Raw genomic sequence first — 22,652 nt, 5'->3', positions numbered from 1 at the left:
CCCATCCCACGCGCGCCCGGCGGCCCTGCACAAAAAGGCCCGGCCCGGCCGCGGCGCGAAGAGAGGGAAGGAGGAGGAGGTCAGGGCGCCGCTCACCAGGGAGATGGTCGTCGTGGCCGCCATCTTGTCGCCCCGGCCCGCCGCCTGCACGAGCTCTCGCGAGATCTACGGCTCGGAACGAGAAGGAAAGGAAAGAAAACTCTCGCGAGACCTTCCCGTTTTCTGGCCTCGCTCACGGCATCTCGCGAGAGCTGCGGCGGAGAACGGGAACTGTCGCGAGGCCTTTCCGGCGCCTGGCCTCGAGCACGGCTTCTCGCGAGAGTTGTCCCGCGTCGCGCGCTCGGGGTTGATAGGGAGGGACGGGCAACGCAAACCTTGTCGGGGGGCGTGGCCTGCTCGTGGTCCGCCCCCAGAGCCTTCCCCTCCCCGTGTAAAGCTGAGGGTTCGAGGCCCGGTGGCGGCGGCGGTCCCGCTGAGGGCGGCTACAGCCAGGCTGGGCCGGGCCCTGGCGCCTGTGGCACCAACCATGTGGCCACCTGATTTCCCCGCCCCAGGCAGCGGGGCCTGGGTCTGGGCCGTGGCCCTGCAGCGCCTCTCCCCCACAGTTCATGGCAGTGGGATGCCGCCGGCTGTGGTCCTGCCTTCCCTGGGCCGGCGTGGGAGCCATCCGCGCCGCCTTGCCTGAGGCTCCCAACCGAGGAGCAAGACTCGCCTGCGCCACGGACGGCGGCCGTGACGGGGTGCAAGGGGGCCTGGAGAGCCGGCGGCCCCTGCCCACCCCGCTCCGCTGCGGTTGCTCGCGTCCCCGCGCACGAGACCCAGTGCCTGAGACCGCCGCACCGTGACGACCACCCGAGACCGCAGCATTGGTGTTCGCTCGCTTCCCTGCGCCCGAGACCACCGCTCCGCACCAACCACCCGAGACCGCAGCACCGGCGATCGCTCGCTTCCCAGTGCCTGAGACCGCCGCTCCGCAACGGCTACCTGCGACAGCAGCAATAGCATTCGCTCGCTTCCCCGCACCCGAGACCACCGCTCCACGGTTGCCACCTGAGACGGCAGCAACGGCATTCGCTCACTGCCCCGCGCCCAAGTCCACCGCTCCGTGACGGCCACCTAAGACGGTAGCACCAGCATTCGCTTGCTTCCCCATGCCCGAGATCGCCGCTCCGCAACGACCGCCTGAGACGGCAGGAACGGCGTTCGCTTGCTTCCCCACGCCTGAGACCACTGCTCCAAGGCGGCCACCCAACCGCAGCAACGGTGTTCGCTCGCTTCCCTGCGCCCGAGACCGCCGCTCCACAACAACCACCCGAGACCGCAGCAGCGGCGTTCGCTCGCTTCCCAGCACCTGAGACCATTGCTCCGAGACAACCACCTGAGACCGCAGCACCGGCATTCGCTCACTTCCCCACGCCCGAGACCACCACTCCCCGGCGACCTCCCGACCGCAGTAAAGGCGTTCGCTTGCTTCCCTGCGACCGAGACTGCCACTCTGCGACAACCACCCGAGACCGCAGTAATGGCATTCGTTCGCTTCCCAGTGCCCAAGACTACCGCGCTCCCGCTCTGCTCATCTTCACGTCACTCCTGTTCCTGGGTCTCCTCCTCTCCGTCAGTATTTCCAGCCTGTCCACGGATCCTTCTTCTCCAGTGCCGTCTCCTAGCCAGCTTCTGAGACCCTAGCGTACTTGCTCCCTGCTACTCCCCGCTCTTGCCAGGTCACGGCCGGAGTGGCAGCATGAAGGAGTTACTGCACGTCAGTTCTCTCATACCAACTACTTTATTGGCACATTCACAGAATATAGAGACGAGCAAGACATCATTTCATGTGACGTGTGGACCGCCCACACCCAGACCCCACAGGACCTTGAGTCACCCCTTGCAATCTGTGCTGGAGCCTGTGCCCTCACGCCCACCCTCCAGACAGTCGTTTCGGGTTTCTCACCCCCAGCCCTCCCACTCCCACGTGGAATGCAGCACCTTGTTATGCCGTGGTGCATGGAGGGTGCAGAGCCCACCGTGCATGCCTATCCTCTCTCCCTGTCCTGTCCAGTGACCCTGCCCTCCTTACTGCTACTATGATGCTTAGCAGAAAAAAAAGTGAGGGAAAACTAGAGACTTCATGTCAAAAGCCAGGGGGGAAGCTGCATGCATGCCTGGGGGCAGGAGAATGGCATCGCGCTATGGAGCGGGCTGGGCTCAAGTGTTTGAACCTAAATGGAGGTTTTCTCCTACAGAAGGGTCCACACCACTCAGACAAAGCCCTGAGAACAAAGTGGTGGCAGGATCTGTATCCTCTGCAGTGCAAATAATTCACTTTGAACTCTTCACAGAGGTCTTTGCTACATGTTCTGCTCCAAGATAAGCTTCATCTCTCAGTGTTGGCTTCAGCATTTCCACAGGACACCCCAGGAGGCTGCAGGTGGCTGCAGTTGGGGGGAAGCAATCCCTGTCAGCTGCACTTACTCTGGGGAATGAGGTGCAAAGGGTCCCAGTCTCCATCTGAGTTGCTTAGATGGAGCCCGTGATTTGCTGCAGAACAAAATGTTACCACACCCTGCAGAGAGTCTGTGAGAGTCGGCACTTCCCGCTGCACAAAGCTACCGCGCGTGCCGCAGTCACCTCTAAAACAACTCTACCGGGATAAGTGCGGTGGTTTTGATTTCCTTGGGACGTCACAGAGAAATATGTAGGATCTAGAGCATGCAATAATATTATGATTGCAAGGGAATAGCACAGCTTGAAGACACAGATGGTTTTTACTTCTATAGGTGCTAATTATGTCTTTTCCAAGTGATTATAAATAGAAATAATTCTTTCTGCCTCATTTGGAAGAGAAGTAGCTTGGATTTTTGCAGTGGGTTGTGAAGAACTTAAGGAAAGTGAGGCTGGGCAGATTTGCGCTTAATCCCAAAACCCGGGAGGGGGCATTATTATGCCCCCAGACAAGCTTCCATGAAATCTGCCCTTGTGCTCACAAGCCTTCTGCTGCTCAACAGGTACCTTGTCCTGGAGACACCTCACTGCTGCCGGACATCGCGGTCTCAGATTGCTAGGGCCAGTTAAAAGAGCGGGCGTGGAACTGCAGGACTGAGTCCTGGGGCCGTACTCCACGTGGGAAGCCAGCGTGCAGTGCGTAGCACCTGACAAAGCAGGACGCTGCCTACAAGGGGTCATGCCTCTCTGAACCCGTTCATCTCAAAGATGCCATCCTGCCCTGGCTTCTGTTTGTCTTCAGACTAGCACGGATAACCATCTTTGTGCAGAGTGGAGCACCAGAGCAGTGTGTTCAGGGAGACTGATGATTTTTTCTAAAGTCAATAATATACATTTTTTAGTTGTTTAGATTTTTTTGTACTTCCGAGGTTTCTGAATTATCAAGTGAAGTTAATGTTTTACATGTTTTGAAGTTAAGTCCTAATTGCAAGCTGTGAATAAAAATACTAGTTAATTTAAGAAAATAAAAAGGGAAGTGACAAGCATATCCAAGTTCTTGTGAAGCCTATCGGGAAAGTTCATAGGGTCGTCCAGGATCCTGACAGTGATGACAGCGGAGGGCACAGCTGGAATCCATTGTTGTTGGAGATCAAAGAGAAGGAAGTAGATAGAATTACAGCAGTGGTGGTGAGGCTCTAAAATAGTCTGGAAAGTGGGCAGGACAGTCGATAACACATCTGTATCAAAAGCAGGACAGCTCATCTTATTTCTTGGTATTCTGGCTTTATGCTCTTGTTTTCCATGAATGGATTTGTCATCTAACTAGTTAATGCAAAAGCTGCTGATCAATAAGGTAAATAAATTATTAGTATTTAGTGATTACCAAACTTCACGATGAATTTGTGTAACACAAAATGTGCCTGAAGTTGAAAATTGAGTAGGAAACCAAGAGCTACATGAACTTCAATAATATCCAAAGGTATTTTCCTCTATAACAAAATGTAAACATCTTTTAGCATCATTAGACAACAAGAGAGGAAGGATTTGTGATTACCTCAAAAAAAAAAAAAAAAGAAAATAGTTTTTCTCAGCTTTCTTCCAGATGCAGTTGAGTGTCAGACTGGAAGGACAGAAAGTCAGGGAGTCTGATCCGAGAAAGGAAATGCTTTCACGCCATTGCCCTTAGGTTATGTCTGTAGCATCTCTGCAGTGATGCCAAGCTCCCCTTACTCGCCCCTGTGCACATGCACTGCACGCTCACATGTGTGTTGCGCTCCCCATTAGAGCGATTCAGGGCTGCGCAGCCCATTCCCAAGGCTCCACCTGCAGGGCAGCTCTTTGGGCCCCTGCCAAAAAGCAAGTATGTGTTTTTCAGCTCGCAACAGGGCTTGCTTCTTGGCAGGGGTCTCAGTATCGCTACAGGGGCAGTACACGTGTGCCCCAAGGTGCCTCTTCCAGGCCTCCTGGTAGCTCTTCAGCATCAGCTTCATCCAGGAGGAGTCTCCTAGACATCCAGAAATGGCAAGGCTCGATCCTGATGAACCAGGAAGAGCAGCCCTAAGGCAAAGGCTTGGTAAGAAAGCTGTAAGCTTGTTAATGCTAAAAACATGGGGCCAGGCTCTATTCTCCACCAGTCACTTGGCGCAAGAGAATCAAGGATGCTCAGAGAGCTGGCTTCCTGCTTCTCCACCTGAAATGGTTCCTGCCCTGAAACAAGGTAGAGGAGCCAGAGCTGTTCCGATTTACAACTAGCTGCACTCTCTGTGGGACCATATGGCAGCCTGGCATTTGTGCAGTGGAACAGATCCCTGACACCCCAACGTGTCCCCCTAGTTTTCCCAGATGCTCTTGATGCGAGAACAGGTGAACTTCCTTGAACAGGAATTTTAAACACAGGAAAATGCAGCATCAGATCTCTGGGTCACACCTAGAGGATGTGGGACTGTGTCCTGGGATTCACTGTCACTGCAGAGGTCCTAGCACCACATTAGGAAACCAGCAGAACAAGAACCCCAGTATGATGCAGTGATGCAGGGGACAAGTTCTTGGATGTATAAGCTGGGGCATATCAAGGAGTAGGAAGGGGGCGATTCATCAGTATGAAGCGTTGTTGTTCCAGTGCTGCAGGAATATGACATCTCACCCCAGCATCCACGCTTCAGAAATGATCTTGACAAAAAGGATGCTGGAAAGAATTCAGATAAGAGCCACGCAAATGATTCAGTGTCTGAAAACCTGGCCTGACAGCAAAAGATTGAATAAGTTTAACTAAGTCTAAAAAGAGAAGACAGAGAAGTGACTTAATCGGTGCATAGATGCCTGTACAGCGGGGAGATTTCAGATGGCTCTTTAATTTGGCAGACAAAGGCATAATAAGATCCGGTGGTTGGGAGTTGAAGCTAGATAAATTCAAGAGGAAATAAGGCACTTGATATTTTTAGAGTGAAGGTAACTGACCATTGGAACAACTTACCTAGCGATGCAACTGACCTTTTACCTAGAGTCTTTACATCAAGATGTGTCTTTTAAAAAGTTTTGCTACAGCTTCACTGCAAGCGGTGGGCAGGAGGCAGGTCCGTGACCAGACCAGATGACTATAAAGGTGCCTCTGGCCATAAAGTTCCTGATAACTCGCACACACCTTACACAAGCGATTCAACAGTGGCACCTGCCTTACCAAAGCAATTGAAAGAGGCTTCAGAGGGACGTGGCAGGCTGCAAGCTGCAGAGGAAATGTGATGGCCTCTGTGGAAACCTGGTTTGATCTAATTAACAAGTGAAAAAACAATGGGGCAAACCTGAAAACAAGCCTCAGAGGCCTTTGTGGAACTTTCCATTACCTGCCCTCCCTGCCGCCTCCCAAAATAAACACCACGGCATAGGTTGATCAAATGAAGGTTGATCATTAAGAAGAGGCTAAACCATATGTTGTAATAGTTAAAGGTTCAGATCTCTGCCTCCAGTCTGTCTTTGCAGAAGAGATTGTGTCGCTGTTTATTGAATCAAGGAGTTAGAAACTGTGGCAGTCGAGTCACGGCATTCTGAATTGCACTGATTTTTAATCAACCAGTGAGCTCACTACCAACTTCGTGTGTGTGCTGGGCACAGTGGGTAGGCTCAGGGCTTGGTTTTGTACTAGCTGGGCATGGAGAAAGCAAATACGTCACAAAGCCCATTTGTGCCTTACAGCGCAGGCTCAGCGTGACAAGCCTCCGGTTCCTAGGCCAGTCGCTGTGTTGTGCTCTGCAGCTCTCCTTTGTGGCTGGGCTTGCCTTTCTGTGCGTACAGAACAATCTGTCAGCTTGCAGCACTGAAGCACACTGCAGTTTGTGTTTCACTTCATGACACATTTGGGGTTCTTTGGCACTGGGTTTTTAGTGAGAATTTTCCCATGAAAAAATAATTTTAGGGGGAAGAGTTGAGGAAATCCCTAAGCCTCGAGGCTGAGCTGACAGTCTGCTGTGGCCAGCCAGAAAGCTTTCATGCAGTGGTGCTTCATTCCTGAACCTCAGGCTGTCCCCCATGCCCGTCTGGCCCATCCCGTGCTTCCAGCATTGTGAAGAGGTTAGCTAATGGATTTGTCACTATACAGTACAGGAGAAATGAAGCTGGAACTTGTTGGTGATACATGTCAGCCAGGGGATGGAGCTGAGAAAGCTGAGCATAAGCCATCAGGGAAAGGAAGCAGCTGCGACAAAGGAAGTTGTCAGCTTGCAGAGTCAAGCGCAGGCTTGCCATGGCACAAGTCAGAAGACCACCAGGACCAAACAGCTGGAGCACATTTCTCCACCCAGCCCCTCCTCTTCCCCCTTTTACCTGTCTTTCCTGCCCAGCCAGCTGGGCCCAAGAGAAGCAACATCGCAGCTTCTCCATGTAATGGTGATGATGGACGGTACTTAATCCACAGACACCACACGTCACTTGGTGCATCGTGGTCAGGTGTGCTCTTTCCATAGACCTATGGATTTGGCAGTGGTTGCGAGTCTGCACATGCAACACAGCTGGCCAGGCCCGGCCAGAACAGCTCAGCAAAGCAGCTTGGATGGCAAGCCAGCACAGCAGGATGCAGTGAGAGGATGCAGGATGCAGCTTCCCGCAGCAGTGAGGGAAGCTGGCAGCATGCAGGCAGCCGGTGCAGCACGGGGAGTCGGTGGCACAGTGCAATGCGGCCACGGCAGCACGGGAAGCTGACAGCACACAGGCAGCCAGTGCAGCACAGGAAGTTGGCATAGCAGAGAGGGCAGCGGGGCACAGCCAGGCAGAGGGACGTGGCAGGGCAGGGCGGCACCGCGGTGGATGCACACCTCATACCTATCTGCATTTTTTAACCTGACCAGCCCACAGTTCAGCTCCCCCCTGTTGCAGGCCAATGGCCCACGTGCCGCGGGGAGGGACAGGAGGGGAGACATCTTCCATGCCCCAGCTGCAGGTGCCACACATACTCCTCCACCCACTCTCCCTCGCTTGCATTGGGTGGGGACTGGAGGGTGCAGTCGTGCCCATTCCTAGTTGCAGTGATACAGGTGTCATCCCTCCTGTTCGCTGATCTTTCCTCCTCTTGCCGTTGTCTTTCCGAACCAGGGCAGAATGTATCCCTCGCACAGGCTGTAGAGACACAGCCGGGAATGAATGGCCAGGTCACTTCTGCAGGGGGGAGTTTGGTCGGGACCCTCACGGTTCCTTCCAGCCAAGCACGCTTCCCATCTCCTCTTGTGCAGGCCCCTCTCTGCCCCGGACCTCTGTGAGGTGACTCACAAGGGAGCAGACCAGTACTTGTGGAATGTGCTCTCCAGGAAGTTGGCCAGCTTCTCGCAGTCATCCTAGGAGCCAGGAACAAGCACGGTTAGTTGGTTCTGCATGAGGGGCCTCCCCTGTGCTCCCCTACTCAGCGCCTGACCAAGCCACCAACTCCTGTCTGCCGTCTCACCAAGGAGGGGGAGACTGCAAGCATGACTAGGGATGTATTATTGATGGTGTTGGTCGTGGTAGTTCTTGGGGGAGAGCCGTTGGCCAGGTGCTTCAAAACCGTGGTAGCAGCAGTCCCTGCCCCACAGAGCTCACAGCTGAGGCAGGGCCAGGTCAGATGTGCCCGCAGGGATGAGGGGTAACGTGAACAGGGCAAACAGCTCAATGGCAGAAACAACATGCCTGGTGCATGGCTCGGTGCAGGTTATGGGTGGGTGTACTCAGGACAAAGTCACACTGATGGAGGGGAGAGGGAAGGGAAGGGAAGGGGGACTGAGTGGGGGACGACCCCAGAGGGTGGGTACGGAGTGGAGCTGGTGGGAAGGGACTGAAGGAGAAAGGGGAGGGCTGGAGCAGCTGCCTGGCACAGGCTGGACAAAGTCAGCTCAGAACTGCAGTTAGGGACAGGGACCCACGAGGGCCCCTGGGTCAGCCCAGCCCCGGCTGCTGCACTGCCCCATTTCAGTGCTTCTCTCGAAGGGGGGCAGATGGTAGGAGGTGTCCAGAGCAGTTCGCACCACGGCCGTGCACGACAGCATTCATGCTTTCCTGCCTGCCGCCGCCGCCCAGGGGAGTTTTGCTTCTCACAGCTGCAGCCCTAGGTCCTTCCCCGCAGCTGTTTCCAATTTACACTCTGTAGCTGGCAGCAGGAACTTGCTGCTGTTCCCTATGTCCTCGCCTTGCGGTCTGTGGCATTACACTGCACCCCTGTCCCTCCTTCTGGTCCTCTGGGACCTCTTCCTGTGCAATATCCTGATCCTCCTCTGGCCTGCTGATGCCCCAAACCTGCATCAGCAGCAAACGCTACCAGCCCACGGTGTACCTGGTGCCACAGACCTAGTGCTAGTCCTAGTGCTGCAGCCGACGAGCACCCTCGGGGACATGGGAGACAGGTGTGGGGCCTCGCACCCAAATCCCCCACCCCCCGGGCCAGTGTCAGTGGGAGGCAGGAGGCTGCCTGGTCTCTCTGCCCATGCAACTCCTTGGCATTCAGGCCTCAGAGTCCGGCTGCACTTGGTGCCCCTGACGCTGTGCCCAGGTCAGTGCCATGTAAGGGGGAGTCTGCTGAAGCAGCATCTCCAGCCCAAGCTCGCCCCCCTTCTCCAGCACTCAGAGCCCTGGGGTCAGGGATGCAGGGCAGGCACAGGGCCTCGTGCTGCTATCCCGGCAGAGGGGGCCTGGCCAGGGCCGTGAAAGCAGCTCACCTCATGGATGAACCCGTAGTGCACCAGCTCCATGGCCAAATCCTTGGAATTGTCAGCTGTGGAAAAAGGGATGAGGTGAGGCAAGAAAAAGCAACTTTCATGTCCCCCTCCCCTCCGTCCGTGACATCTCATCTCATGCACCGCCCTGGGGCGCAGCGCAGCTGGAAGCTTCTGCCAGAGCAGAGCCGCTGGCCTCGGGGCAGGTGCTGCCAAGTGGCCCAGGGACAGCCGGCCGACCCCAGGGCAGGGAGAGCATCTGCAGGCGAGTGCTCACCTGAGCCCTGGGGGGAAACGAGCTTCATGTGATCCCGCCCCACGGGCAGAGCGGGCCAGTCCCGGCAGAGCGCCCTTGAAGAAACAGCCTGTTTTTTTAAAAATGTGTATCCGAGGCCAAGTTAGCCAAAACTGATTCCAAATCCAAGAGTCCAGAACCGTTACTGGCAAACATCCTCCACCCGTACCTGGGGCTTCAGATGTTTCCAAAACCTTTGGTGGGCATCCTACTTGCGGGCCCAAACCCGGAGGCTTGGGGTTCGGATGCCCCCGCGTTTTGCTTGCCCTTAGCCGTAAGGCCCTCGGAGCAAGCAAGGGAGGAGACTCCCATTTCCATAAACTGGGCTTAAAACAGCTGCACCTCGGCGGGTACTGAACCACGCCAGAAGAGCAGTGCACCTGCGGTGCGGTTCAGGAAAACTGCCTTCATGGACACAGATACGTGGTATTTCCCCTGCCAGGTTAAGAAGCCACTGCGCTTCATCGGAGCCTTCAAGAGGCTGAGAAACGGCCCATTTGCTCCGGCTCAGCCCGAGGCACAGGCTGCAGACAAGCTCCCATCGTGGGAGCCGAAGTGGGGCGTCTGGCCGTGGGCTTTGCCACCTCCCATAAGCATTTGTGCTGCAGAAGCACAGCTCACCACTCGCTCACGGCCTTTCCTTTCAGCGTAGCTGCGGCCATGGTCTCAGGAGGGACCAGCAGCTTTGAGAGGTGTCACAGAGGCTGGGCCATGGTGACCCAGCTCCCTAGGGAACCTACAGGCGCCTGCTTTCCCTCCCCACTCACGCAGTGTCCAGTGCCGGCTGCCTGGGTGCTGGGACGCAGCCTGCCCTCTCCCATAGAGATGGAAGGAGGAGGAGCATCCTGGGAGCAGACCGAGAGCTCACTGGAGCCCAGGCCGTGTCTTTCCAGGACTGGGCAGGATCCAGCCCATGGGCCGCCGTCCCCCCCCGCACCCCATCAAGGGAGGATGCTCACGAATGCACCTACTTGGCAGCAGGTCGTAGCTCAGATGCCGGTGCAGCTTGTCTTCCAGGACCAGCAGGAGCGTGAGCTGTGGGCGGGAGAGGGCGCGCGTTAGAGGACGGCGCGGGTGCTCGGGCCGTGCCGGCGGCTGGGGTACACGAGCTGTGCCCTGTGGCAGGCTGAGCGTGAACATCAGGAGCAGAACTGTTCCCTTCCTCGCCCACAGCTGAAATACAGCTGCTAAAATGGAGACAGGTGGGGTCAGAGAGAGACACACGTGTACATGTGAAGCCCCGGCCATGAGCCCCAGGATCCCCGCCTCCAGCGAGACCTCGGGGATAAAGGACCAGGCAGAGATGCGCCAAGGAGCCCCCGGAGAACGTCGGTTTGGCTGGGAAATGCCCTAGCGCTGCCTGTCGGCAATGACGAGAGCACCTCAGACCTCGGCCAGGCCACAGACACGGCCCCCTCCCTCCAAGGGAGACTCCTCATGCCGATCTGTGCTGTCAGCACCCTGAAACACTAGGACATGAACCAGCAACCCAGGAGCAGAGCCATTCCCTGCTGGGGCTGGGTGCGTGCAGGGCCTGGGCAGCGAGAGCAGGGAGCCTGGAGGTGGAGCGGACATGGAGAGCTGCTGCCTTGCTCGCCCCCAGACAGCCTACGGCAGGAAGCTGGGCTGAGAAGCCACTGGGGAAATCAGTGCTGGATTTATTCACACTGAAGCAAAGCCAAGAGCAAATACCTCTGTCTGGGAAACACTCATCTGTGGGACTGTCTCCCCCACTGCCTCGGAGAGCCACCTGCCCACCAGACAGGAGCTGTGTGGGCCACGCTGCCGGGGTGGACTCCCTGGCACCGCATGTCCACCCAGCACACGGCAGGATGGGCCCAAGCCTGCTGAGGCCATGGGGTGCTGCTGCTTTATAAACACTATCAGTCCTGTTGCAGCCTGGAGCGGGCAGCACAGAGCCGGCGCTGCTCACTTACATGCCACTGACTCTTGTCTTCGTTCAGCTCCATGTTGCACTGCATCTGCACCACCTAGGAGACACCAAGGCCACGTCATCACACTCATCTCCCCTCCTTCTGCTTTGCCTGTCGCTGGCCACGCTGCATGACTGCATTGCTCTGACGGACGCCCTACCACCCCGCCCCATTCCCAGGCATACGAGGCCTGACTGAGTGGCTGTGGGTGCCCCAGAGCAGTCCCGTTCCACCTGCTCATCCTGAGAATCCACAGCCGCAGCCACGTCTGTACCACGGCGACATCTGACCCTTAAGACTGGGCTCCAGTGAGCAACAAGCCTGGTGCCCTGTCCCGGCCGTGCCTGTCGCCAGCTGGCTTAGAGGCAGGAGCAGGAGGCAGTTGTGTTATAAGGCTTTTCTAACATGATCCTGGACCTCGAGCTGCACCCCTATGAAGCAGGAGCATCAGCAGTCCAGAGACCTCTGAACGCAGTGCACTCAGGACGTGTCAGTGACGGCATCCCCCCCGACCCCTGATACCTTTATCTTCCCTTACCAATTTTCTACATTGCAGAAGTTCTGCCTTATCTCGACTGGCGCCTCTTCCTCCATTCCTTCCTTTTAAAGCACTCCCGGTTTTGGCTGGGACACATCGTGGAATACCACCGCTATTCCAGATGACTGGAAGAGTGATAACGTCGCGCCAAGATTCGGAAAGGATAAGCAGGACATCCTGGGCATTTATGCACCAGTGAGGCAGGCGAGACACTGGGAAAGCTCCTACAGGACTACATGGCCATAACGTAGGATTCAAATAGTAGGAACGCGATGACTAACCAGTTAAAGCAGGTGGCTCCTTGGAAATGGGTCTTGCCAAAGGCATCTCCTGCCACCCTTCAACAAGACGCTTGTTTGGCTGACAAAGGCACCCGGGCAGATCGGGGCGGTCCAGCTGGTCCACGAGGGGTTAGTTTGCGACTCCTGGCAGCTCCCCCCATCGCTCTGGCTGCAGCTGCAACAGCTGGAGGCTCTTGGCTTCCCCTCCCTCTAGCTTCTGCTTCCTGCCCAGCCACAGGGGGTGGGCGGAGGGGCACGACGCAGCCCACGGTGCTGGGGGAGCCCATGGCCCCCTCGTGGCAGCTGAGGTGGAGCTGGGGCACCTGCACCCGTGCACCCACGTGCATGGTGCCACGGGGGTAGGGAGCACCTGCAGGCTCAGTGCAGCGGGGGAGCGCCTGGGGGACTTGTGGCCCATGCTGGTGTGGACCCATCAACGCAGCCCCCATCCACTAAGAAGCTGGACAGCCCTCCTGCAAATAAAGGTACTTAGACCTCGTGTCAGACTTGCTACCACAGGATAGTCCCAGTACAAATGAGCTGCATTGACTATGATGTAGCACAAGTCAAATGCATTAAGACCTGGCTACATGCCGGGGCTCCGTAAGCAGCTGCCAGCAGGGAATCATCCCTGCGAGGCAGCGTTTTTGGGGGGTTCTGCAGGGCCGGGTGCTGGGCCCGTCATGGCTCAGCATTGCTCGGATTCAGCGGGATTCAGATAATGCCTGCGAGATCGCTGGGAGGGAGGAGGAGGACAGGGCAGTGGTGCAGAGGAACCGCAATCTCTTGGCAAGACGAGCCCTCCCCAAAAGCAAGATTACGGGCCTGGGAACCAGCTGTTGCAGCTGGACTCCAGAGCAGAGGGCAGCCTCCTGCAGAGCCAGAGCCGAGGAGCGAGGGGTCACACCGGACATGCAGCTCAGCACGAGCTCTGCACTCCTACCACTATTTGCAGGGCAGCAGCAAACGGGAAGAGGAAGGTCGTCTTATCTACTTGTGACATTGTTAAAAAGTAGGAGGCCTGCAAAAGAGAGCCTCAGAAATGGTCTGAGGGCTGGGGAAGATGCCCGAGAGAGAGCGAGGCCAGAGCATTGGTGCTGCAATGGTCCAGAACATGTGCAAGAAACAAGGGGTTTTTTGGTGGTATCTTTTCTTGGACCAACGCAGAGTTGGGAGAGACATCAGACAAGCTTTGGGCACAAGGTGCCCTTCTCCAAGTCACTTGCTTTCAAAAGAGGGATGGAAAGAGCTGAGTCTCTAGGTTATCATCCAGAAGGAGGGGTGATTGAATTATAGCACAGAAACACCTTCATGGACAGGAAACACCGGGTACGGAAGGGTTTTGGAGCCAGGAGAGAGCGGAGAAATGGGAACCAGTGGCCAGAAGCATGATCCAGACCAATTCAAGTGGAGGATGGCACAATTTTTCCCCGTGGGGGTAGCCACGGCTCATAGCACAGCGCAGTGGGGCTGGAAAGGACCCCGGAGGTCACTGCTACTGCAGTCCCCAGCCCGAGGCAGGGCCGCCCCTATCCGAACCATCCCAGACAGGCCCTGGTCTGACCTGTCACTAACGCCGCGCAGGGCAGGGAGGCCAGTTGTGCAGCGACAAGGGGAAGTGGGGGACAATGGTGGCCAGTGACCTGCTGCGGTGAGGACTGTTAGATGCACTGGAGAGACCCAAGGACCAAGCCCCAAGGTGACGAGGCTAGCAGTCCCTTCTGGCACTAACTCCAGTGACTCCGAGAAACAAGTGGTGAGGGTCTGTGACTCCGCACCGCCGGGCGCCCTCCACCCACCACGACTGTCCCCACTCTGGTTGTAGCGCCTGGGCTGGACTGTCTCTCGCCCTCTGTGCACACCCAGCACCAAGGGGCCCGAGCGCGGCGGTGGTCTCGGGACGCTGCCGTAGCCTCGGAGCCAAGTGAGGATCGGAGCCCCCCTGCAGCCTTTCCGGCATGAGCCGCACCCCAGCCTCAAGGTGCAGCGAGCTCTGGGCCCCGGCGCTGCCCACAGACCTGCTGGGAAACGAGCCGAGCCACAGAGCCAGAACCAGGCCGGCTGCTCTGGGTCTGGGCTGAGGACGGGCTGCCTCCACCCCGTCCTGAGGGGAGCCCCAAGAGGCCAGGGGGAGAGCGGTCCCCAGGGCGAGGGCGTGAGGGTGCCTCCCCCAGCGGCAGCAAGAGCCGCTGCCCCGTCCTCACCTTCCTCGTCTCCACATCGAAGGGCTCGGGGGTAGGAGTCTTGGTTTTCTGGGGGTCCTCCTGGGGTTGGGACAGTGCCCGCGGGAGTGCCAGGGGTCTCGTCACAGCGAAGTTCATCAGGGGATAGATCCCGTTCCTGACGCAGATGCAAACAGGTGAGGAGGAGCCGACGCCAGCCCAGGCAGGGCAGTCGAGCCAGGGTCAGGGCTGGGGCAGTCCCTCCGCTCCCTGGACACCTCTGACTGCAGCCCGGGGCCTGAGCTCCACCAAGGGCAAGGCAGCAGCTCAGGAAAGGTGCAGGGGCAGATCGGGAACAGGCCCAGAGCCCCTCAGCCAAAGCCCGCGCTGCTGAGCGCGCTGCCCCGAGGGTGGCAGCCCCACGCGGCTCCGGGCACGGCTGAGAAGCCAGCGGGACTGGCAGCTGGACCAGCCCAGGTGTGGAGGGCCCTGCCTGACAGCCCCTGCACCGCACGAGACACGGCCGGGGCTCGGGAGACACCCGCGGCCCCCGCTCTCACCTGACGTCCTCCAGGAACTTGTCGAGCTCCAGGAAGGAGACCTCCGAGTACCTGAGGGAGGCAGGAAGGGGCTGTCGCGGGGGCTGGCACAGCACGGAGCAGGGGTGACGGGGCCGGGAGGCTGGGACCAGCCGGCTCCCTGGGTGGGCTATGGGGGCTCCTAGTCCCCATCCATCCCACACCCCCCAGGATGCCCCCTCCCTGGCTCTCACCTCCACTGCACCGAGGGCTGCCCCTCGCGTCGGATCTCCGCCATCACCATGTTCAGATCCAGCTCCTTTGTCTTCTCCTCCACCACGTTCTCCGGCATCAGGTCTACAGCAAGGCCAAGGGAGCGGCACTGAGCTGGGAGCTCCGGCGGGGTCTCCTCCCTACGGGGGTCCCGGTGCCTGGCCCTCAGCCCTGCTCTGGAGCAGACTGGGCCCACTCGCCCCTGCCATGCCCCCACCACTCACACTGGTTGTTGATGAAGCAGTGTGCGGCCAGCAGCTTGAGGGAATGGACCTCGAAGAGCACCCGGTGGAAGAGCAGGTTGTGGGCCGTCGGCCGCTTGTCCGGGTTGAAGGTCAGGCACGCCAGGATGAACTCCTGGCAGGGGGAGGCAGGGGCATGAGGTGCAAAGGACCGTCTTCTGGCATCCCTTGCCCCCACAGGCCTGGTCCCCGTGGCCTGCTGCTCCCAAGAGGCCTTCCCCTGCCGCAGCCCCACGGCCAGCCCTGTCTCCTCCCCAGCCTCTGCCTCCCCACAGCGGCACGGCACGGCGGGCCCCTGCATGGGGCTCCGCGGCTCCGTTCCAACAGCAGCATCCCCGGGACGTGCAGCGCGCGCAGCCGGTGACGCCTGCCAGCATCCCCAGGGGAGCGCGTGCGTGGGGATGGCCCGGCTTCCCGCTCCACAACTGCCTGCGCGCGTCCCGACGAGGCAGCGAGAGGCTGCGGGGGCTGCGGCAGGTCTGCCTGGGCGGGTCTGTATGCAGCCCCAGCCTGGGGGCTGGTGGCGGAGCCCAGCGCTGGCCAGGGACACGCCGGGTCCTGCTCCTGCTCCTGTCTGCTTCTCGGTGGTGGCAGAGGCAGGCCCAGAGGCCGTGCTCCAGGCACCATGCGCTGGGCTCTGCTGCCAGTCTCAGGTCCTACCCCCGCCAATCCTGGAGCAGGCAGAGACCTGACCTGCCTGCAACGCCTCGCGGACCAGCAGCCCCTGCATGCCCCTGACCGGCTGCCGGTGGGGTCCTGCGTGGCAGAAGGCCCCCGGGACAGGCTGGGGCAGCCGTGGGACCCCAGAGACAGGCTGAGCCCCGGAGCTGCCTGGCCGGGCTCGGAGCTCTGCTCACCCGCATGTTGGGATCGTCCAGGGAGTGCCTGGCCCGAGTGATCGCCTCCTCCGAGACCCGGGCATCCCCGTTGCTCTGGATCTCCAGCACGGCCATCTGGGGGAGAGCAGAGCTCAGCTGCGTCCCTGCCGCCCCCCAGCCCCGCTCCCTGGGTTGAGGCCCACATGCTCTCAGGGCTCCCGCTGCCGTCCTCCCCCACTGCACGAGGGCATCGTGCCCCGGTGGCCGTGACCGGCTCACCCCCCGTCTCCTGGGTCCCCGAGCTCTGTGCAACACCTCTCTGCTCAGCTCTGGTCTCCCTCTGGACCGCAGAGGACAGTGGGAAGCCCTGGGGCAGCAGCTGCCCCCATGGCCGCAGGGGAGGGTGCAGGCCAGCCGTGCCTGCCCACGGGGCTGGATGGGCCGTCATGGGAGAGCAGCCTCAGGATGGCACAGGGCAGGGGCAGGCTTCCCATGCTGTCCTGGCAGGGGCCGCGCTCTGCCTGGAGCTTCCCCATCGCAGCAAGGGGCCGCAGGGGCGCGGGCCCCAGGTCCCCGCAGGCTCGGGAGATAGGGAAGGGCAGGGGGGCACCTTGGTCTGTGGTAGGGTCCTCTTGCTCCCTACCTCCAGGGCACACATCCCGAAGGAGAAAATGTCCACAGCCGTCCCGTCAGCCTCTCCTGCAACCAAACCGCACCACAGGGCTCCAGGCCAGCGCCGGCCCCCTGCTCCATGCTGCCCCTGCCCCTGCCCCCCCTGTGGACCTGCCCCACGTCCCGTCCCACAGCCCCCGGACCCATGTCCACCCCCCGCGGCACTCGAACTCACGGCCATACTCCGGGGGGAAGAAGTGCATGTTGCGCTGCTCCTCTCTCTCGGTGCGGATGGGGCTGCGGAGGTGGTCGGGGAGGGCTGCGGGCGGGCACGGGCGCAGTGAGTCTCAGCCGGGTCGAGGCGCCTCTACGTTTGCTCCCAGCGGTGCAGCCTGCCTGGGCCGGCAGAGCCCTGCGCCCCCTCCCTCTGGGGGCTGCCCCCGTGCCCCACAGGCTGGGGCCAGGCCGCGACCCATGCCAGGCCCGTGCTGCCTAGGCCCATCCCTGTGCTGGGGGGAGCTGCACCCAGGACACCCCACAGCCAAGGGGGCTGGGAACAGTGCCTGCTGGGGGATACTCACCATTCACAAACACCCGTTGCCAGACTGCAGCCGGGGCAGGTCCAGAGGTGACGCAGCGTGGCACGGTGCAGCGGGGGCGAGAGGGGACAGAGCATGATCCCAGCCCTGGCACACTGGGCACCGCAGCCCCTCGCAAGCCACTCGGTACATCCGGCCCCCACCGATGCCCCAGCCCCAGCCCCAGCCCCAGCCCCGACCCCGGCCCCGGCCCCGCCAGTACCTGACCCGATCTTGATGAGCCCGTTGTGCTGGATGAAGATGGTGTCGCTGGTCAGGTTGCCGTGGATGATGGGTGGGTTGCAGGCATGCAGGAAGCTGCGGAAAGGACCGGCCCTGCTAAGCTGGCTGCAGCTGGGCCTGGGGCAGCGCGGGGGTCGCAGCCCGGGGCAGGGGCTTACCTGAGAGCCGAGAGGATCTGGGTGCACCAGCGCTTCCAGGCCTGGGGAGAGATGGGAGTGTCCGCATGGACGGAGGAGCCTGATCAGCACCCGGGACCCCGCTGCCCCAACGGGGGAGCCCAGCCCCAGGGCCCCGGTGCTGCCTGCAGCCGGCAGGAGACACGAGCTCCGACTGTCCTGCTGGCTCCCGCTCAGGACAGCACTGGCAGGCCGAAGGCCACGTGCACGCTTCTGAAGCCGTGTCTGTCCCTGGACCCAGGACTTGCCCACACAAGCAGGGAACAGGCTCTCCTGCAACCCGACGCTGCCTGCACGGAGCGGGTCCTGGCACGGCGCCCGCAGCAGAAGTGGTGTTTACCAGCACGGCCAGGAGCAGAGTCCTGCAGCGCTGAGCCAGAGCTCGCCTGGTGCTCGGCGACGCTCCCGGCCAGGGAGGGCTGTGGCCCGGGCTTGGGGAGCCCAGACGTCGGGGTCATCCCATGCCTGGCGGTGGGGAAGCTGGTCTCTGGTCTGGCCCAGCACCAGGGGGAGCGGGGCCGAGGGCCCCAGGCTTGTCCCTGCAAGGGCATCTGCGCCCAGATCCATGGAGGGGGCTTCCTCCCCCTGGCACCGACTGCACCTGTCTATGCCACGCGCGCACCCCACCCAGCCACTGCCGGGAGGGCAGGAAGGGGGTCTTACCCGGGCATTCATGGCCTTATGATTCTTCTTGGTTTTCTTCAGGAACTGCTTCAGGCTCCCCGAGGACACGTACTCCGTGATGAAGATCACCTGGCAGGCCGGGCGCACGGCATCAGCGGGCCAGTGCCCGGGACAGCGCTGCCCACCCTACAGTCTGCGGAGGGCCCCGTCTGCATCCGTGCGCAGCCACCCCCAGCCCCGGGGGATGGATCTAGGACTGGCCAGGGAAGGACTGGAGCCCTGCGGCCCCCCCGGCCGGCACTGACACCCCTCAGGGCAGGCACCCCCGGGCTCGCCCCTCCCCACAACACCCCCAGCAGCCCTTACCCGAGCCTTGGAGTCCTTGGCGCCCAGCCAGTACTTGTGCAGCTTCACGATGTTGGGGTGGTCGACGAGCACCAGCTGCTCGAACATGGTCTTGATCTTCTCCTGCGGGGACAGCAGACAAGGGGCATCTCACAGCCACTGCAGCAGGCCGGGGCAGAGGGTCTTGGGGAGCAGGGGAGGGTGGCGCAGGGCTGTCTCGAGGGTACAGAGCACCCGGGGGCTGCACAGGGTCTCTGGGAGAGCAGGGAGCCAGAGCAGCTCGGTGCCTGGCCCAGGGAGCGGGGACGACCGGGGTCCCTGGGACTGCCCCAGTGGGCGCTGGCAGAAGAGCTTGGCTATCGCCGAGACCCTGGCCCGGGAGCCCATGCTGTGAATTAGCTAGGATGATGGGCACATGCAGATCCAGGCTCTCCAGGCGCTGGCAGGGCAGGGGGCTTTCCCAGCCGGCTCTGCCCCATGGGGACAGGAGCCACTCACCTCGTGGGCCTTGAACGCCTTCTTGTCGCAGAAGAGCAGCTCGTTCCACACCACCTCCACGCCCTCCTCCGTGTCCATGGCCAGGAAGGTGCTCTGGATGCCGGGGATGTTCCCCTGGTTCACCTGCGGGAACCGGCGGGGTGTGAGGCTGCACGGCCAGAGCCCTGCTCCTGGCCGGGCTGCGGGGCTCGAGGCTTCCTGGCCTCAGGCAGGGACCGCTCAGCCAGGGAGCACCGCCAGCACCCCATGCATCCCTCTCCCGCGCCAGGGACTGCGCCGCGCCGGGCAGGGATGTGCCCCCATCTCCCCCCGGGAATGCACGCTCCTCTCCTCCCTGCTCCCTCCCCAGAGCAAGGGGGGCAGCTCCCGCGCCCCAACATGCAGCTCCCCACGGTGCCCACCCCAGCTGCTCCCTGCTGAGGACAGACAGAAAACCCCAGCAGGGGTGTGGCTGCGCGGGGGCCAAGGGCTCCTGCAGCCAATGCCAGGGCCAGAGCCCCCTTCTCTGTACCCCTGGGGGAGAGGACAACACTTGCTGTCACACACGTGCGCACAAGTGTGCAGGCACTCATGCACATGTGCATGCACGGTGGCTGCACAGAGAGCAGGCAGAACTCGAGGCACCTCTCAGAAGACTCCCAGCAGCTGGCAGCATCGGGCCTCGAACCCAGCCCGACCCCCTGGTCTCCCCCAACCTGCTCCATCTGCCCAGGGCCTGTGGGCCACCGGGGCGGGGGCAGCCCCCAAGCCAGGCCTGGCAGGGAGTGGGGGAAGCACCACGGTCAAGGGCCAGAGCGTGCATCGCCCCAGGCCCCCGAGAAAGCGGGCGGTGCAGGCCCAGGATCACTCCCCACTTCCCGCAGCCGGGACATGAGCCCACGCTCCAGGGTCCGATCGCCAGGCCAGGCGTGGCCCGGGCAGCCTGTCCCGGCACGGCACGGCGCAGGCGCTGCAGGAATGACACAGCAGTCCCAGTGGGCTGGGAGGGTGGCGGGGCCGGGCAGGCAGCCCGTGGCCTGTTCCCACAGCAGCGAGGCACAAAGCGCCTCTATTCTCCCTTCTCTGCCTGCCCCGGCTCCACGTGTTTCACACAAAGACCAGCACAGAAACTGGGGATGCTGCCAGCCAGCCTGGCCCGCCCGGGTCAGCTCCTTCCCCGCGTGCTGGCAGCGGGCGCAAGGGCACCGGGAGCGCAGCCTGGCAGCTCGCATGCAGCAGGCGGGGGATGGATGGGGCCCGTGTGCAGCTCCCCGATCACCTGCCTCCAGCGTGACCCGCAGCCCCGGGAGCCCCGTCCCTGGGACAGCCCCGGCTCCTCTCCGTCCTGGGCCCGGTGCGTGCATGGGAGGGGGCAGCAGGCGCGAGTGTCCCACCCTGAGCGCACCGGGACGGGGGGCAGCTGGCGGCTTCTGGGGGCTCGATCAAGGGGCCGAGGAAGCAGCTCAGCAGGGAGCGTGTGGTGCACCCCAGCCATGGGGCTGGGAGCTGCTGGCCCCACCTCCTGCAAACCTTCCCTGGAAAATCACCTTGCAAACACCATCACGTGCCCATGAGCCACCACCAGGCTGCAGGGCAGGGCCCAGGCCCACAGGGGAGCGTGGCCGACGGGGCCAGCACGGCTCTGGGACACAGCCGTCCGTCCAGGCCGCGCACTCACGCGCCAGGCTCGGTCTCCAGGCGAATCCTTGGCTGCGCCGGGAGGTCTCAGCCGCTTGCTTTGTTCCCCGGACGAGGCGCTCGGGTGGGGCTTCCCCCAGAGCCCGCGCAGGCGGCGGGGAGCCCAGCGGGGCCTGTCGGCTGTTGGCTGGCGACTGTCTGACCGCGCGGGGGCTGCGCAAGGAGCACCCGGCGCCCTACAACCAGGCCAGGCTTCAGCGCAGGAAGCAAACTCCTTGCCCGGGGCAGCGGGGGTCTGCGGCCAACCTGGCCCGGGAGCCGCGCGCCGAGCCAGGACAGAACGCAGCACGGAGGAGCCGCCGCGCTTGCCCAGTTGTTGCGCACGGCCTCTGCACCAGCGGGCAGGAGAAACTGGTGCGGGTCCCCCTCGCTCGCTCCCCACCGTTCAGGTCTGCCCGTGGCCAAGCGCACGCACGCTGCTCAGGCGAGTGCTCGTCCAACCCCAGACGCAGCAGCTCGTCTAACCCTGGTCCAGGCGGCTGTCGCAGCTCCTCTTGCTACCTGGGGCCAAACAGGCGCAGGTGCAGCGCAGCTGCCCAAGGGGAGGGGACCCGTGCGTGTGCGACGCAAGGCTCAGCGTCCACGTCCCTGCGGCTGGGGACGAAGACGCAGGCAATGTTCACGGCAGCACCTGCCTTGCTTTGCGAGGATGGGGGTCCTGTGAACAGAGCCAGCCGCCTCCTTCCCACCCCGGCTTTCTGTAGGGGCCTTGCGTTGCGGACACGAGTGGGAACAGCTGGGGAGGGGATGAGGCACTAGGGCAGGGCGAGGGGCCCGTCAGGACCGGGGCCCCTGGAGACCAACCTACAGGGAGCAGAGCAAAGTGGAAACGGGCTCCACGGGCCCTCGACCAGCAGCGACGGAGGAGCTGGGGCCGCCTGGAGGCAAGGAGATGCTCCTGTGCTCTGCCAGGGCACGGCCGGGAGAAGCCTCCTGCCCCATACGTGTCGCTGGGGCTGGGGCTGGGGCTGGGGCTGGTTAGGGGTAGCTGGGAACCAAACCCCTCTGTGCTGGCCTGCGAAGCAGAGGGGTCAAACTCACCTGCCCTGCGGCTCTGCCCAGCGCTGAGACACGCTCCTGGCCCAGAGCTGTAATGGGGGCAGCTGGGGAGGGGGACTAGCGGGGCACCCAAATCTGCTGGGAGTCCTTCCACAGCAGGGGCTGCCCTGCACAGCCGGACCAGGGATGCAGCAGCGCAGCCTGCACCCAGCAGCGGGTCTGGGGGCAGCAGCATGGTGCTTCCCCCCCCCGGGCATTGCAGTCACAGCAGGGGCAGCCCTGCACCTGGCAGCACGCAGGCCCAAGCCCTTGCTGCCCCACCCACGCTACTGCCTCCAGCAGGCAGAGCCCAGCAGGTGACACCTCCCTCCCCCAGCCCTGCTGCGGTCACGTCCCTGCCCCCATGCCGGCGCTCTCTGGGCGTCACACGAGCCCGACTGCCTGGCTCCAGTGATAACCCCAGGTCCCGCTGGCCCTGCACAGGCGCGATACCCTCCGCAGCAGGCCAGCCGCCCAGCTCCACCCTCAGCACTCAGATCAGATCCCGACATGCAGGGCTGCCACGGCCTGGACGCTGCCAGGACAGGGGGACCCGGGGGCCTGCCATGTCCCCAGCCGGGGCAGGGAGAAGGGGCTAAAGCAAACGCCACGAAGGGGGAGAATTCGCTGCTCCCCCCACACTTCCTGCGCATTGCATCTCTATGCCAGGTCGCGGCCCTTCGCCTCCAGCTC

General features: G+C 61.6%; 2 protein-coding genes across 2 annotated transcripts in view; both read right to left on the bottom strand.

Annotated features, from left to right (window-relative positions):
* PUF60 (poly(U) binding splicing factor 60) overlaps positions 1-221 on the bottom strand; it is a 50,391-nt gene extending 50,170 nt beyond the window's left edge. Inside the window, exon 1 of the mRNA XM_006032459.3 lies at positions 97-221. Coding sequence (XP_006032521.1) covers positions 97-123 — 27 coding nt within the window. The 5' untranslated portion in view covers positions 124-221. The remainder of the gene's footprint in view (positions 1-96) is intronic.
* A 458-nt stretch (positions 222-679) lies between these two features.
* Positions 680-19,507, bottom strand: NRBP2 (nuclear receptor binding protein 2). Its single transcript, XM_025214240.1, is given in 18 exon segments — positions 680-7,760; positions 9,111-9,166; positions 10,374-10,437; positions 11,340-11,393; positions 14,360-14,495; positions 14,878-14,928; positions 15,090-15,192; positions 15,333-15,465; positions 16,208-16,303; positions 16,812-16,867; positions 17,016-17,099; positions 17,362-17,385; positions 17,582-17,676; positions 17,760-17,800; positions 18,441-18,530; positions 18,768-18,869; positions 19,245-19,450; positions 19,453-19,507. Coding segments are annotated over 18 exon segments (1,500 nt in total). The 5' UTR covers positions 19,493-19,507; the 3' UTR covers positions 680-7,691.
* Positions 19,508-22,652: the final 3,145 nt, after the last annotated feature.

The sequence above is a fragment of the Alligator sinensis genome, unplaced genomic scaffold (genome assembly GCF_000455745.1).
Source record: "Alligator sinensis unplaced genomic scaffold, ASM45574v1 scaffold987_1, whole genome shotgun sequence".
Taxonomy (NCBI): Eukaryota; Metazoa; Chordata; order Crocodylia; family Alligatoridae; genus Alligator; species Alligator sinensis.
This window is presented reverse-complemented; position numbering and strand designations above follow the sequence as displayed.